We start from the raw sequence: 13,911 nt of genomic DNA on the forward strand, positions 1-13,911 counted from the left end.
ACAAAATAATGAAATGTTTGTAAAAATATAAAAAAAATTCATATTTTCTTTAAAAAAATTCGCATAATATTTTCAATATAAATTACATCTTTGCACTTTTAAACTTGGTGATTTTGTAATTACCAAAAATTTCCAAATAATGCCTTTGGCGGTTTTATATTTAACCATCGCAAATAGTTAATGTAAATATTTGCACATTTGGCTGTTTCATGTGTTCCATACATTCATGACTTTAATTACAGAGATAATTGTTTAACGGAGGTAATTAAATTAAATTCAAATTCGGTCAATTTTCAGACATTTAATTTAAGTGGGTTTCATAATTTTGTTTGTGTGATTAAATCCGTTTTTAAAAATGAAAAATTCAATGATCAAGTATGAAAAGTGTCGGAAATTCAAACTTTGCTTGTTTTCGAACTAATTTTCCAAGTTGCGTGTTTCAACTTGTCATACCTGTCCTGTATATATTATATATCCTCTGACAAAACTCGGTGGAACATTTGTGCGTATCCCCGAGGCGTCTTTGGTATTCTCTCTCACCGTCCTCATGTTTGATTCCCACTCCGCTTTCTCTCTGCTATCTCTGCCGTAATAATTTTCCTTACAATTTGCAATGTCAACACGGAATAAGAATCACCTGCGTCGCGAGCGCCCTTTTACCGCTACAGTCTCTTTTGTGCTCGGCGCCGCGGGGCCGTGTTATTTCAAGCGCTCCTGCTGAGATTCCACAATCATCTCGCAGCAGCCGCAAAAATAATACGAGAAAAAGCGAAATAAAAGCACCACAGTGGTTTCCATGGGCAATCAATTTCTTGTAAATCGCAAGAGAGAGGGTGAAATATTGCTCCGCTTTTGTTATATTTGCGATCGGAGAACCAGGCGAGACTTCACATTTGTTGTTTTTATTGAAAGAAAAATATCGTACTTTGTAAAAAGATAAAAGCTTTGTTTTTTGTTGGCTTGAATATAGAAGATGAAAGGAATCATTTTAATTTAATTTTGTTCTCAAATTATTTGCATGTTGAGTAGCATTTTTTGCACTGATTTAAATTTTTTGTCCTCGTTTTGATTTCAAACTTTTTGCAGCGATGGGGGACCTTATAACTTTTTGTTTGACTTGCGTGATTGTCATCAAAGTCTGTATTTGCCGCTCGAGGAGAGCGAGACAAAGAAGCATGCGAGAAAATTAAACTCAAACATCTTATTAGAGGGAGACGCCTCTCTGAAAACCACTTCTTTGCCTCTGATCGTACTTTCTGGGGAGAAAAGCACACATTGCCGCGCGCGTAATTTCAATCAGCTTTGTTTGCTCGGAAACTTAGCATCTCATAATTAGCATTTCACGTCACACAGAAAAGGAATAAAGGAGGTGGGATATTAATTCTAAATAAATTTTAGCTTTATTAAAATGTTTTTGAAATGATATTATTTTAAGAGAAAAACAGACGGAAAAAAGATTAATAAAATTTCCAAATAAATAACATTTTTGTTCCAAAATTTGATTTTTTTATGTGAAAAGTTTTAAAATGGACAAGTTTGAAATTCAAAGGTCTTCTTTTATATCAGTTGGGTTTTGTTTGAATCCAGCATATTTGTGATTATTAAAGGCCCTTCCTTGTAAATGAATTGAATTTGTAATTTTAAAACACTAAAAATAAATTAAATTTTAATTAGAGATTTCAATTGAACAAATTCACACTCTTTAGAATTGAACATTTATTGTAATCTTTTATATATTTTGAGGAAATTCTGGTTGCAAAAAGCGATCTCGGCATCATTCATGAAAATTAGCATTCTTTAGAACAAAAAAAACAACTTTTACTGGGGAGACCCTTCTTTAAAATACTCAAAATTCCAATTGCGTTTGTGAAACTGATGAATTGATAAAATAATTCGATCCTCTGGAGGAATCTGCAGACTCACACCAAACGTCTCACTTGAATTAAGGGCAATTAGGGAAAGCGTTTTTGCACCCTCGGCTGGGAAGACGCCGAGCGAGGGTGGTTTCGAGAGAGTGAGTCGTTGTCAATCCGCCTCTCTCTCTGCAAGGAGGCGAAATCCTTTTCAAGATTAAGCGGGAACCCATTAATCAAAGGGGTGCTGCTACTTCTATATTAGCGGCTGCGGTGGGCGAGAGAAGAAGAAGAAGTAGAGAGGATTTGGCTGCTGCTTGCAGAGAGAGAGAGGTTAAAGCGCGCGCGTTTCCAGAGCTAAAAAGCATCAGTACTACTTCTTGGCAACCGCGGCTTGGCAGCATCCGGGCCGCTGGACCAGGTGCGAAAATCTCCCACACTCTTCGCCCCCGCCATATATACGCGTTCGTGCAAACACAAAGCTACATATACGTACAACGCCCCATGACTGTTTCTGTTTAGAAGGGCGACCCCTGACTCACCCCTCCGACATGTGTTTGTGTTTTATTTCTCGCCTCGCGCTCGCGTCTTTGACCGCCCTTTGAATTGATCGCCAGCGCGACACGCTCTTTGTCCAGAGAAATTCCCATTCTTCTCATGAATGGGATGGATTAAATTGAAGGATTGCCCCTGTTTGTCTGGGTATGCAGCCTGCTCGTCTTTCACGTAAAGCGGATTGCCTAGCTCTGGAAAGATGCTGGCTGTAATTTGTGGAAGTCGAAGAGGAAAAGAAAGAAAGAAAATCGATTCAATATTGTTTGTAATTGAGAAAAGTTTGAAAACTAAATTTTAGAATTTATCCTTTTCAATTAAAAACGCTAGAATCAGATTAAACTGGCCAATGTGATTTTGTAAAAAAAAATTATTTTTTAATATTGTTTTTTGGCCGCTTCAAGTTGTTTTACGCTTTAAATTTTTTCAATAAAACTGTTTATTTTATTTGTCTTGAGAGAAATGCTAGAGATACTGGCTGAAAGTTTTTGTCTCTCTAGCATTTCGAAGCCACTCACGTGAGAGCTAACCCTCAAAATGAGGCATGTCTTTTTCAGCGGTGCAACACGAGCGAGGTCCTCGCAAGCCCAAGAACAAGGGAGACCCGTCGGCCACAGGCACTTTGCTCTCGCCCATTCCCGAGTCCAACTCGAAGATGCCGACGCTCATGTTCCCGTCGCATCCGCCACCCCCGCCGCCGCCGGTGTCCCTCGGTGGCCACTTGACCTCGCTGCAGCCGCCGTCTAAGCCGGAGGCCACGCTCTCAATGCCCAGTCCTGAGACAGGGTACGCTGGGGCGGCCACTCCCATTTTCATGCCGCAACCACCTGGGCTGCTACAGATTTTGGTCTCGGCTGAAAAATGCCAGGTATGAGCTTTTTAATTGCACCCAAAATTTCAATCTGAATATTTAATTGTACTTATTAGAAAAAAAATTTATTTGAAAAAAAAAACTGCTTATTTAAGTTTTATAGACAGTAATAAAAAAAATTGTAGATTAACTTATTTCAATACTTTCTATGAAATTTATTACAAATATTTTTAAAAAGATATAAAACTCTCTTCAATTTTTCAAAATTCTACAATAAAAATAATGAAATTTATGATGATGACTTAATTTGAAATGGAGGCGAAGCAGAAGTATAAATTATTTTCATTAAAATAAAACTAAACTTATATTAAAATTAAATTAAATAGACTCTCTTTATTGGCAAATTCAAATCATTTATTACATTAGGAGCTATTTTTGGTAATTATTGGTAACTTGTAAATTTTAACTTTATTTACTTTACATACTTGCTTTTACTTATGCCAATAATGCGTTCTTAAAGACCCGATCTATTTTTTAATTTATAGAGATAATTTCTGCATTATTTCAACTTTTACTTTATCTCTAGAAAAGTTGCTGATTTAAAATAATAAATGCATAGATTTTAGTCGTTTGTGAAGTTTTTCGATTCAGCAGACGGCACAAACAACTCTCTCGACATGGGAGCACAAAATCAATTCCAGCTGCTGGAGCTGTAGAGTTTTTGCGCAGCATAGTCAAATCAGAGTGCAAACAAGGGTAGTTTGCCCCTCATTAGTGCAGCGGAGAGTCATATCGGCAGCGTGGTTGGTGCTCGGCATGGCTTTGTGCTCTGAGCAAACACGCCGCTGCATGGCTTTGCCGCCGGCGCCCGCATTTATACCGTCCCGATTCTTTTTGTGCGGCAATTTGTGCCGACGTGCCGCTTTTTGAACTGCAATTCACGCTCGGCGTAACCCCAAAGCTGGCGCGCTAATTAATAAACGCGAACAAAATTCCGCGCCGTCCGATTTGAAAAGCTTTGAACTATTGAATTAATAATTTAATTACCTTTAATATTTTAATCCAATTTCTCCAATCGAATGGAATAAAATTTAAATATTTACACTAGAAAATGTTACTTTTGACGGAATATTACCGCAGATTAACCTATTTTCGGTTTTGAATCATGTTTAATATACCATTTAGACTAGCAAAAAAGTTTTTTAAGTAAAAGTTATAAAAAAAACTTTAAATCTAAAACGTCTCAAAACTAGTCTTTTTTTGCATGAAAATGCCTAAATAAAGTCTCATGCAATATTTTGAATAAGAATCATACGAGAATTTCAAACCAGTGATTTTGTAGAAAATTAAATAAAACCAAGAACATTTTTCACCTGTCGAACAATCTATGTTTCGTAAAATTTAATTTTCATGCATTATTTCTATCATATAATATTTTATAGGAGTACATTTGGAGCGCCAAAGGGGTGCCGCCGTCCGACTCGGAACGGATGAGTCTTCTGCACCCGAGTCCCCTGCCGCTGCCCTTGACGCCCACGTGGGAAGTTTTGCAGGTATGGGGTTTTCTCTGACTCGGTTTTGCTTGGTCGTCGCGATTGGCTGCCGGCCTGCACGGGGCACGCACCCTTTCTTGACTTTGTAGCTTCGGGGGTGGGCTCGAGCGGCTTTGCCCGCCAGCCAATGACGCGCGCCAATCGCGCGAGTGATTTCAATGTTGGAACCGCAAAAGCTAAGTTTATTTAAAAAATAATTTTGTCATAGGAAACCACGGCCAGGCTTCTTTTCATGGCTGTCCGATGGGTGCGTTGTTTGGCGCCCTTCCAGACTCTTTCAAAAAGAGACCAGGTATGAAAATTATTTTGAGATTTTTTTAGAAGTTTATTCCAAAATGTGAAATTCGAACAATTTATATTATGGATTAAAATATGTAGACCCGCAAAAAGTATTAAATTTGAACGCTGGATAAGAATTAAAATATTATAATTATTTCTCCTAAAATGGAATATACTTGCCAAATTTTTAAACTATTTTTCCTTAAAATCCTCTTAAATTGGTAATAAAAAATATGTAATTTTTGTTGCAGCTCCTTCTATTGCAAGAGTCTTGGAAAGAACTTTTCCTCTTGCACTTGGCGCAGTGGTCGATACCGTGGGACCTCTCAGCTTTGCTAAACTGCAGCAAAGCGAGAGAGCGCATTCCCAACGACGAGTTGACAAACATAGAACTTAACACTATTCAGGTCCGTATTTTTTGTCCATTTTCTCTTATGAACTTAATATATAGAGTTTTCCATTTAATTACATAAATTAACTATTTTGAAATATGAAAATAATATATTCAACTCGATTTTTTTTAATAGGAAATCTTAGGGCGATTTCGTCAACTTTCTCCGGATGGCAGCGAGTGCGGCTGCATGAAAGCTGTTATCCTTTTCACTCCTGGTAAAAAAAAAAATATATTATTTAATTAAATGATCAAAAGTTTGAAGCTGCCTATTTTATACAGGTTTTTTTTAATGAATATTAATTTTTTTTTAGAAACTCCTGGCTTGTGTGACGTGCGGCCTGTTGAGATGCTGCAGGACCAGGCGCAGTGCATCTTAGGCGACTACGTTCGTGGCCGCTACCCCCGTCAGCCGACCCGTTTCGGCCGCCTGCTCCTTTTGCTGCCCAGTTTGAGAGCAGTTCGGGCAGCGACCATTGAGCAGCTTTTTTTCCGTGATACCATTGGCGAGATTCCCATTCAGCGCCTGCTCGGCGACATGTACCACATGGAAAAATACTCATGAAGTGGTCCACAATTTATACCAAAGATAAATTTCACCAATAATAATTAGAAGAAGAAAAATGTTGAAAATCAATCTGATGACAAACTGTTCAGCAACTTCTCTATTGTATACGAACTCTAATCATCTTGTTGTTGAAACTTGAAAAAAAAGGAAAAATGTAAAATAATAGTCACTATTATGATCTCATTTGCATTATTAATTTTAGTTATTGTGTAAGATTTTAGAATAAATGTTGATAAATGTATATCATATTAAATGTGCTACCATTTACAACAAAACGCGATCTCTGCAAATTTTTTGAATATGAACTCTTAAACTACACTGAATGGATACTTATTGTGATGGGATTACATGGAAATACAATAAAACCAATAAACTGATCTCAAATTAATAGTATTTTCTTTTTAAACTATACAAACTTGACCAACAGAATATACTTATTTTCTCAAGGATGACAAAAAGAGAAACTCTGAGCAATTTAAAATTATTTTTTAAGCAAAATTATAATCCATACTCTTAAAATTTTCACCACCAAAATTCATTCAATTATATTCAAATTTAACAGGTGACGAATGAATAAATAAGTTACATGAACAGGAAATTATCAAACTCCATCACTGTTGATGATCAATGGACCAGAGTTCAGGAAGGAATTGGGGTCTCATGTGCTGCAGAAAGTGAGATCTCCACAGTTGCTCCAGTTTGAATATTCCATTTGGCGCTTCCCTCGATTGAAAGTGCTGAACTACAAGGTAGCCGTGCGATTTGTAATCATCATTTTCAGAGCTTAAAATAAGACACACAAATTAAATAGACATTAAATCAATTTTTAAATGAACTAACCTGCTATTTATTTCACTAGCCATTTTCAAATGCTCTTCAGTCAATTCCATCTCCGAAACTCCGAAGTGTTCAGCGATAACACACCTAAGTTCTGTTACTTTAAGGAGAGGTATTTTGTCTACGTGCTCTTTTGATTTCGTCAAAGCTCGACCTGCAGACCTGACCTAAAAATATGCCAAAAATGACATTATCAACAACATAAAATAATTTGAGTTTGAATACCTTGTTCAACTTATGGTCGTATGTGAAAGGAGAATGATTTTTGGAAACGATAGGTGCGTTGCATTTATCAGCCAGGTTCTTTCTCAGATTTATTTGTATAGAGTCAAGATTAATGTTGCACCTCAAGCACAGTATTAGGACGTCATGAGATTTGTGATCCTTTTCCCTTTCTAAGAGGATGAATTAAAAAATTAAAATATAATAAGGAATTTTTATGTACCTGGAAAATGCATTTTGTACTCGCGAGGGACGATGCATTTTTTAACGTGGTTGCTCTCACTGCCGCAAACAACACAAATGTTTTGTTTGATCGAAGCGTAATAGTTTCGGCCATCCTTGCCACTTCTGTCTTTTGGTTCGAACAATAATTTCACTGTCAAGGATGCTCCATTAACATTTTCAACGACTTCGGCCAGACTGCAGCTTAAATACCTATTAAAAAATGGTTCATTTGATTGTAAAATTAAGAAATTCAAACTGACCACTCAGCTTTGCTTCTTTGGCAAGTGGCCAAGATTTCATTATCCGGGGCCAAAAGTACACAATTGTCATAGATGGGATTTTTAGCAACAGGAAAAGCATTCGTACTCATCTTCCTTTTTAATACTTGTGGGTTGCTCGGATTTGAAGGTTGAGAAGAACTTTTGAGACTTTGTCTCTTTGGTCTGGAAAATAATTAAATTTTCTTTTACCAAACAATTATTTCTTAAAAAATTTTACATCACATCTATGATGTGGTCACAACTGGTCGCAACTTCATGCCAGGACTTTTCAGTTCTCTTAATTTTTAAAATAGACTCTTCATGCAAGCCAGTGACTTTGGAAAAAATTAATGTAGACACCAGGACATCATGAGCTGCATACAAAGTCTAAGCACAATTTATATCTCAAAATTAGTCTGAAAAGAAAAGTGCCAAACTTTTCAAACCTGCTCTTCCGAAAGTTCTTCAGCGGCCCAATCCGAACAGGATATGCGTTTTTTCTTTTGCATTTTTACCCCTAGAACTGTTTGTGCCAACTGAGCAAGGCCAGATTCGTCTTTGCACAACGCCCTCAAATCAAGACAGCCTCTGACGACTAAATTGTGGTCCTGGCCCAAGAGCATGGCGTCACTCTGCGTCGAAACTCCAATTTTCAAAATAGATGAGTCTCTCAAAACCACCTGATTTAAGTTTTATTAAAAATTTTGAACTTCATTTTTTATTTCTGCTTCTTACTTTTACATCCTCAGGTAAAAATCCAATTTTGTTCAATCGGAACAGGGCACACGTTCCACTTGGGGTGGCCAACTGAAGGAGAGCCACAGGGTTTCTTCGCTGGCCTTTCACCTTATTTGGAACCCATTCGCAGTCAAATCCAACATAGCGCAACTCTTTGCATTCACTGGAAAATATTATCAAAAAATTATAAAGCATTATATAATTATACAAAAATACATACAATAAACTTGTTGATATTTTTTTTTATCAAATATAATCAAATTATGACAAATTAGATTCTCTTATTTATATTTTCTTATATTTGGGAATAAAAATATATTTATGATTAAAATTTATTAAAAAAAAATGTAATGGGTTTTCTCGACCCAATGTCTCACTTTAAAATAGTTTTGACAACTTCGGAGCACTCTTTCCTCGACTCGACAACAATGATTTGCGAAGCTCTCAGTGTGTATTTGGTCTTGAACCACGACAGCGACGCCCTGTACACTTTACTCAATTTGCTTCCGCCAAAGAAATAAGTAAAACCAGCCATTCCAACAGCGGCGATCAGAGCAATTTTGTAAGTTGAAATTTCACTTCTTGCTGTCGTCGTCATTGTCAACAGGTTTGTGCAGTTTTTTTAACTGAAACAGTGGAAAATTGCGCATATTAAAACCGAATTCCTTATTCAAGAAAATAATTTATATGTAGAACTTAAACGATTACAAATTCCAAAAAGGAAGGAAAAGAAAATTTCTGCTCACAGCATCCTACAAAAATCCTGAGCATGGTAAGCATGGTTTTATTTACATCTGGATAAGTGGGCGTGGTTAAATCTGAAAGGGACATTCAAGAGACATCTACAGGTTTAAAACTGAAACAAAAATTGAAATCCTTTATTTTGTGATTAGTGTTTGTATTATTTTGATAGGCCCAATGTATGTTATCTTTTTGAATTGGAAACACCTGCGAAAATCTGGTTTCCATTGCTATCTCTCGATTTGTCACGTCTGCTAAAATTTCTATCCTTAAGCATAATTGCCGTTCTAGATCGATTTGTAAATAATCAGCGTTGCTATTGATAAAAGCATGTCATTTATTTTTCCTCTCGAGCTCCCATAAAATTATTGCCTTGAACCCTCCAATAGTCGTACATATCCCCGTTTAAAAGAAAATAAATATACGACTAGCAAAACTAATAATTCTCATTCATTGACGTTTCTGCAGTTAGAGAACATGCTCAGCCTCCACACCTGTTCCGCCTTGACCAAGATCAACTCTGCTGGCGCGTGCACCGTCCGGCGAAACCTGAGCCGCTTATCTGCAGCCGGCAGAAAACTTCTCAAGAGTTCAAATAATAAGTTGGCGTTATCAGCCGATAAGGTGTGCTCCTCGGCCAGCTTCCACTCGTCCGCTGCGTCCAACATGCGTTTCGTCCAGTTCCAGTCGGTCAACGGAGGGCCTCAACGTCTTGGTGTCCAACTCAGCCAGGACGGGGACATCATCGACGTCAGCGGCGTCAACTCGTCCATTCCCAACAGCCTGGTCAAATTCCTCCAGGCTGGACCTGCTCACCATGAAAAGGCCAAGAGGTTCTAAAATTTTATTTGGATTTAATAATAAAAAATATAAAATTACGTAACAAATTTTAGATTCAATTTTTTAAAGCAATCTTTATTGAGGAATTAAATTATATGTTTATTTAAAATATGTATTTTCAATTTATTAAAATAACATTTTTGCTTTTAATTTAAATCATCAGGTTTTTCTGATTTTCTTTTTACTTTCTTTCCTTCTAGGATTGTTGCCCAAGGCCAGTCGGTTGTTTCACTCTCAGAGGTCAAACTGCTGCCCCCAATCACTAGGCCTGACAAAGTAGTCTGTGTCGGACTCAACTACAGAGATCATTGTGAAGAGCAAAACAAGCCCGTGCCTACCGAGCCTGTTTTCTTCAGCAAGTTTTCCAGCGTCATTGTCGGCCCTAACGATGACGTCAAATACCCAAAGGACATCACAAAAGTACAATTTAAAAAAAAATTGTCTTATTAGAAACAGATTTAACGTTTATTTTGATCAGTGTTTAGATTGGGAGGTCGAGTTGGCGGTAGTGATTGGCACCAAGGGCAAGAACATCCGACAGGGTAATTCCATGGACCACGTTTTTGGCTTCACGGTGGCCCAGGACATCACGGCTCGTGACTGGCAAAAAGGCCACAATGGTGGTCAATGGCTGCTTGGCAAATCGATGGACACCTTCTGCCCGATGGGCCCTTGCGTCATCACCAAGGAGGCCATTCCTGACCCCCATGACCTGGTGTTGAGGAGCTGGGTCAATGGAGAGCAGAAACAACAGGGCAACAGCTCAAACCTGGTTTTTAAGATTGATTTCCTGGTTTCCTACCTTTCAAAGTACAATTTTTGAAAAATCAGTGAAACATAAAGAAATTTTAAATTTTTGTTAATTTAGCTTTGTGACCTTGCTGCCTGGTGACGTCATCCTGACTGGAACTCCGTCAGGCGTGGGCGTATTTAGAAAGCCCCCGCAGTACTTAAAGCCCGGAGATGTTGTCGAGAGCGAGATCGAGGGCATTGGAAGACTGAGAAACACTATCGTCTGAAGTTCTCAATCAAAACTGAACGCCATAATTTGCTCCGAGAGTACAAGTCACTGTATTTTGAGCAATCAATGTGACAAAAGTTGATTAATTAGGATAATGCACTTATAAATTCCGAATCACTGCTTGTTGATACTTGTACCTAACTTTTGTTTAAAAAAAAACAACAGGGTTATATAATTACTTGTTCCAATCTGCATTTACAAACAACAATTTAAGGGGTTGGTCAAGCAGCTGCATAAAAATGGGTCTAGCAATACTCTTGTATCTCGGTTATATTAAATATTAGCCCACATAAACTATGAGTTCTTGGAAATTTAAAGAACTGAACTGTGTGTGGTATGACTATGGTTGAGTTTTTTAAAAATAGAAAATTTTTACTGACCACTTGAAGAAAAAGAAAACTGCTCGACACGCTGATTCTGACATTGTATGATGTGAAATTTCTAATATGTTTATAATTGCTGTACGCAACGCAGATTTTCAGAATGAGCTGCTGCTTGAAGTATTAAAAAAATGAATTTTCCATTACGCTCTTACAATTCAAAATGTTAATTTATTATCGGGATGTTTAAAAAAGCAGTATTTGGAAATTTTTAATTTTTTGGTCAAATAAACACCAATAATTTTTGTAATTATCGGTAACTGCACTAATTATAAACAAGCCAAAATTATTTTCCTATAGCAGCAATAAATTAAAATGATATTAAGCAATTTTGTGTTTCTGTTTGAGAGACAAAGAGAACCTTGGTTGTTATCTTATTATTTGCTTTATTACAGAGTAATCATCACATTGTAGACTCCCGTGTGGCGGAGTAGCAAGGCAACCATTTAATACCTACGAAAAACAAGGAGTTTGTAGAAAAATTATCCATACCTAACCAAACACTATGTAACATAATAAATAGGATTCTCTTGTAATAATTTGAAGATTCTCGCCGGACTTTGAATTTGAGAAAAATAAACAAGTTCATTCACATGGGAAATTGGGCCTCAACTTAAAACAAGGGAATTCACACTTGACAATATATGGAATTTTTAATTCAGAAGGTGAAGATTACGACTCGCTGATGTCAATCTTTGAAAAATCACAAGCAACACGTAATAATTGCAGGCCGTTGATTCTCTCCAGCTTAGCCACTGCTCCTGGTCACTACGTATTGCACAACTAAGCCGAACAACACAACACTAACGAATATAACTAGGTTGGTGATAAATGCTTGCAGGGGGCTTTGTCCGCCACCCCTCAGTTCTGGTCTGCTTCCTGTGGAGGAGTTGCTATTGTTCAGACTGCTATTGGACCTGTTCTGGATCTGGTCGTCTGTAGTGCCATTACTAGTAGACTTGGAAGCTGCTTCTGCTCGTTGTTTCAACTCTTCCTTGATTTCCTATAATTTTAAAATTTAATTAAATTAGGTAGATTGAGATACCAGACACCTTAATATACAATTATTGAAAGCGAAAATCTTTAAAATGAAATTTTATACAAGACCATTATTCTGAATCGTCATATTTATTTTACGATTCTTTAAGATCATTTTTCAATGAGAAACTTACCTCAACTGTTTCTAAAAACAATGAGCAAAAAATCTTGTTCTTCAGGTTGAAATCTAAGCTCTCATGTGCAAGTCGTCGTCTCTCCGAGTCGGGCATCTCAATGCTACCTAACGTCGGACTTTTCTCAGCCTGCAATTTAAGAAATACACATAATTGTTCCTTATTTTAACAAATGTGAAATTACCATGAAACTAAGCAGTCCTGTGAGAATGGTGGAGACACTCCAAGCTGGATTCCAAGTGTCAGGATGGTAATCACTAATCGACAGGCATAACCTAACATTTGTCTTGAACCTGCCAACTCGGACAATTAATTTATTTCATTGGTTAAAATAAGTTTAACGAATTTTCACCTTCCATTAGGGGTGATCATGTAGATACTGGGGGGCTTGTAAGGGAAATCTGGGGGAAAGACCAGCTTTCCGTGATATTTTCCGCCTGTGTATGGCGTATTCTCTGGACCAGTGACAACGTAGTGCCTGCAATCGATTAAATAAATTCAAAGTGAGATTTTTTTAATATTTAATTTCACCATTCTAGGATATTTGAAGGCAATGGTTCAGCAACCACGTAGGGAACAGGGTCTTTTTTGAGCCGGATGTAGTCTTGCCTCAGTCTGTCAGTAGCACTGTTGGTTTTCTTTCTCGATGTCATGATGGTTTGCACTACAACTGGAATATTTACTTAGATGGCAATAATATAAAAATAATAATTAATTTAAATAATTTTTACCCACCTGTGAATCTGATTTAAGACAAAAGGCAGAACTAAAGAGGACAGCAGACGGACATTCAAATCTGGACCATCTTGTTGTTGACGAGCTGCAAAAAAGCAAGGAGAGTTAAAAGTCGCGATCTTGCCAATGAGGGCATTAATGATCGAAGTAAAATGCAAAGAAAAGTCAGCAACTTTCTTTTGCCATGTATGTGTGTGCGATTTGTGGGACGGACGAGACGAGATAACCGTAATTAGAGAAAATGTGCCACTGCCGTCAGCGGAAAATCGCACGGCGACCTTTGCGAATCGGACGTCCTGCGAGCCGGTGACACCCGCGCTCACACCGATTGCTCACCTTCGTAAGCCCCTTGACGTCTTCAGCTCGCGATTTATACCCGATTTATGAGGAATTAATTTAAATGGACACATAAACAATACGCATTTAGGAATTCGCTAGTCACACCTCCAAGATACGTAACATCATCTGCTTCCCAACCTTCAACGGTTCTTGCAAGAATTCACAGATGGCGGCAGTTTCAAACACGAAGAGCCTTCAAGGTCGAACTTGCAGTGTTGCTTTTTGCGCCAGGTGTCTCTGCCAACCATTTAAACGGCAACATAACAAAGTAAAACTGTTTAATTATTGATTTTTCATGATTACATTAATGGAAAAAATAACTGAATCACCATATAAAGCGTTTCAAAACATTATTTTTAAACTTTATAAGTGTTCAAATTAGAAAATAATCTTA

General features: G+C 37.4%; 4 protein-coding genes across 10 annotated transcripts in view; 2 read left to right on the plus strand and 2 right to left on the minus strand.

Annotated features, from left to right (window-relative positions):
- LOC132204782 (protein dissatisfaction-like) overlaps positions 1 to 6,385 on the plus strand; it is a 60,234-nt gene extending 53,849 nt beyond the window's left edge. Inside the window, exons 4-9 of the mRNA XM_059633544.1 lie at positions 2,963 to 3,273; positions 4,659 to 4,769; positions 4,978 to 5,061; positions 5,300 to 5,455; positions 5,576 to 5,657; positions 5,754 to 6,385. Of these exons, the coding sequence (XP_059489527.1) occupies positions 2,963 to 3,273; positions 4,659 to 4,769; positions 4,978 to 5,061; positions 5,300 to 5,455; positions 5,576 to 5,657; positions 5,754 to 6,004 (995 nt within the window). The 3' untranslated portion in view covers positions 6,005 to 6,385. The remainder of the gene's footprint in view (positions 1 to 2,962; positions 3,274 to 4,658; positions 4,770 to 4,977; positions 5,062 to 5,299; positions 5,456 to 5,575; positions 5,658 to 5,753) is intronic.
- Positions 6,370 to 9,441, minus strand: LOC132204779 (exonuclease 3'-5' domain-containing protein 2). Its single transcript, XM_059633539.1, has 10 exons — positions 9,036 to 9,441; positions 8,667 to 8,915; positions 8,287 to 8,452; positions 7,998 to 8,231; positions 7,790 to 7,938; positions 7,552 to 7,734; positions 7,290 to 7,501; positions 7,070 to 7,239; positions 6,848 to 7,011; positions 6,370 to 6,790 (listed from the first exon to the last, which is right to left on the minus strand). The coding sequence occupies exons 2-10, from the start codon at positions 8,885 to 8,887 to the stop codon at positions 6,619 to 6,621; spliced, it is 1,671 nt and encodes a 556-aa protein (XP_059489522.1). The 5' UTR covers positions 8,888 to 8,915; positions 9,036 to 9,441; the 3' UTR covers positions 6,370 to 6,618.
- On the plus strand, positions 9,142 to 11,600 carry LOC132204783 (fumarylacetoacetate hydrolase domain-containing protein 2). 4 transcript variants are annotated; one of them, XM_059633547.1, is made up of 5 exons: positions 9,142 to 9,209; positions 9,499 to 9,863; positions 10,071 to 10,290; positions 10,349 to 10,680; positions 10,739 to 11,600. In XM_059633547.1, the coding sequence occupies exons 2-5, from the start codon at positions 9,508 to 9,510 to the stop codon at positions 10,887 to 10,889; spliced, it is 1,059 nt and encodes a 352-aa protein (XP_059489530.1). In that variant the 5' UTR covers positions 9,142 to 9,209; positions 9,499 to 9,507; the 3' UTR covers positions 10,890 to 11,600. The 4 variants fall into 4 exon arrangements, with proteins under 4 accessions (XP_059489530.1, XP_059489531.1, XP_059489528.1 ...); XM_059633548.1 differs by having other exon boundaries at positions 9,162 to 9,183; XM_059633545.1 differs by having other exon boundaries at positions 9,187 to 9,279.
- Positions 11,601 to 11,637: 37 nt separating this feature from the next.
- LOC132204790 (ubiquitin-conjugating enzyme E2 J2) lies at positions 11,638 to 13,655 on the minus strand. 4 transcript variants are annotated; one of them, XM_059633558.1, is made up of 7 exons: positions 13,515 to 13,655; positions 13,179 to 13,263; positions 12,975 to 13,107; positions 12,796 to 12,921; positions 12,628 to 12,736; positions 12,444 to 12,572; positions 11,638 to 12,274 (listed from the first exon to the last, which is right to left on the minus strand). In XM_059633558.1, the coding sequence occupies exons 3-7, from the start codon at positions 13,094 to 13,096 to the stop codon at positions 12,020 to 12,022; spliced, it is 741 nt and encodes a 246-aa protein (XP_059489541.1). In that variant the 5' UTR covers positions 13,097 to 13,107; positions 13,179 to 13,263; positions 13,515 to 13,655; the 3' UTR covers positions 11,638 to 12,019. The 4 variants fall into 4 exon arrangements, with proteins under 4 accessions (XP_059489541.1, XP_059489538.1, XP_059489540.1 ...); XM_059633555.1 differs by having other exon boundaries at positions 12,975 to 13,113; XM_059633557.1 differs by having other exon boundaries at positions 12,975 to 13,125.
- Positions 13,656 to 13,911: the final 256 nt, after the last annotated feature.

The sequence above is a fragment of the Neocloeon triangulifer genome, unplaced genomic scaffold (genome assembly GCF_031216515.1).
Source record: "Neocloeon triangulifer isolate White Clay Creek 2 clone unplaced genomic scaffold, ASM3121651v1 ptg000022l, whole genome shotgun sequence".
Classification (NCBI taxonomy): Eukaryota; Metazoa; Arthropoda; class Insecta; order Ephemeroptera; family Baetidae; genus Neocloeon; species Neocloeon triangulifer.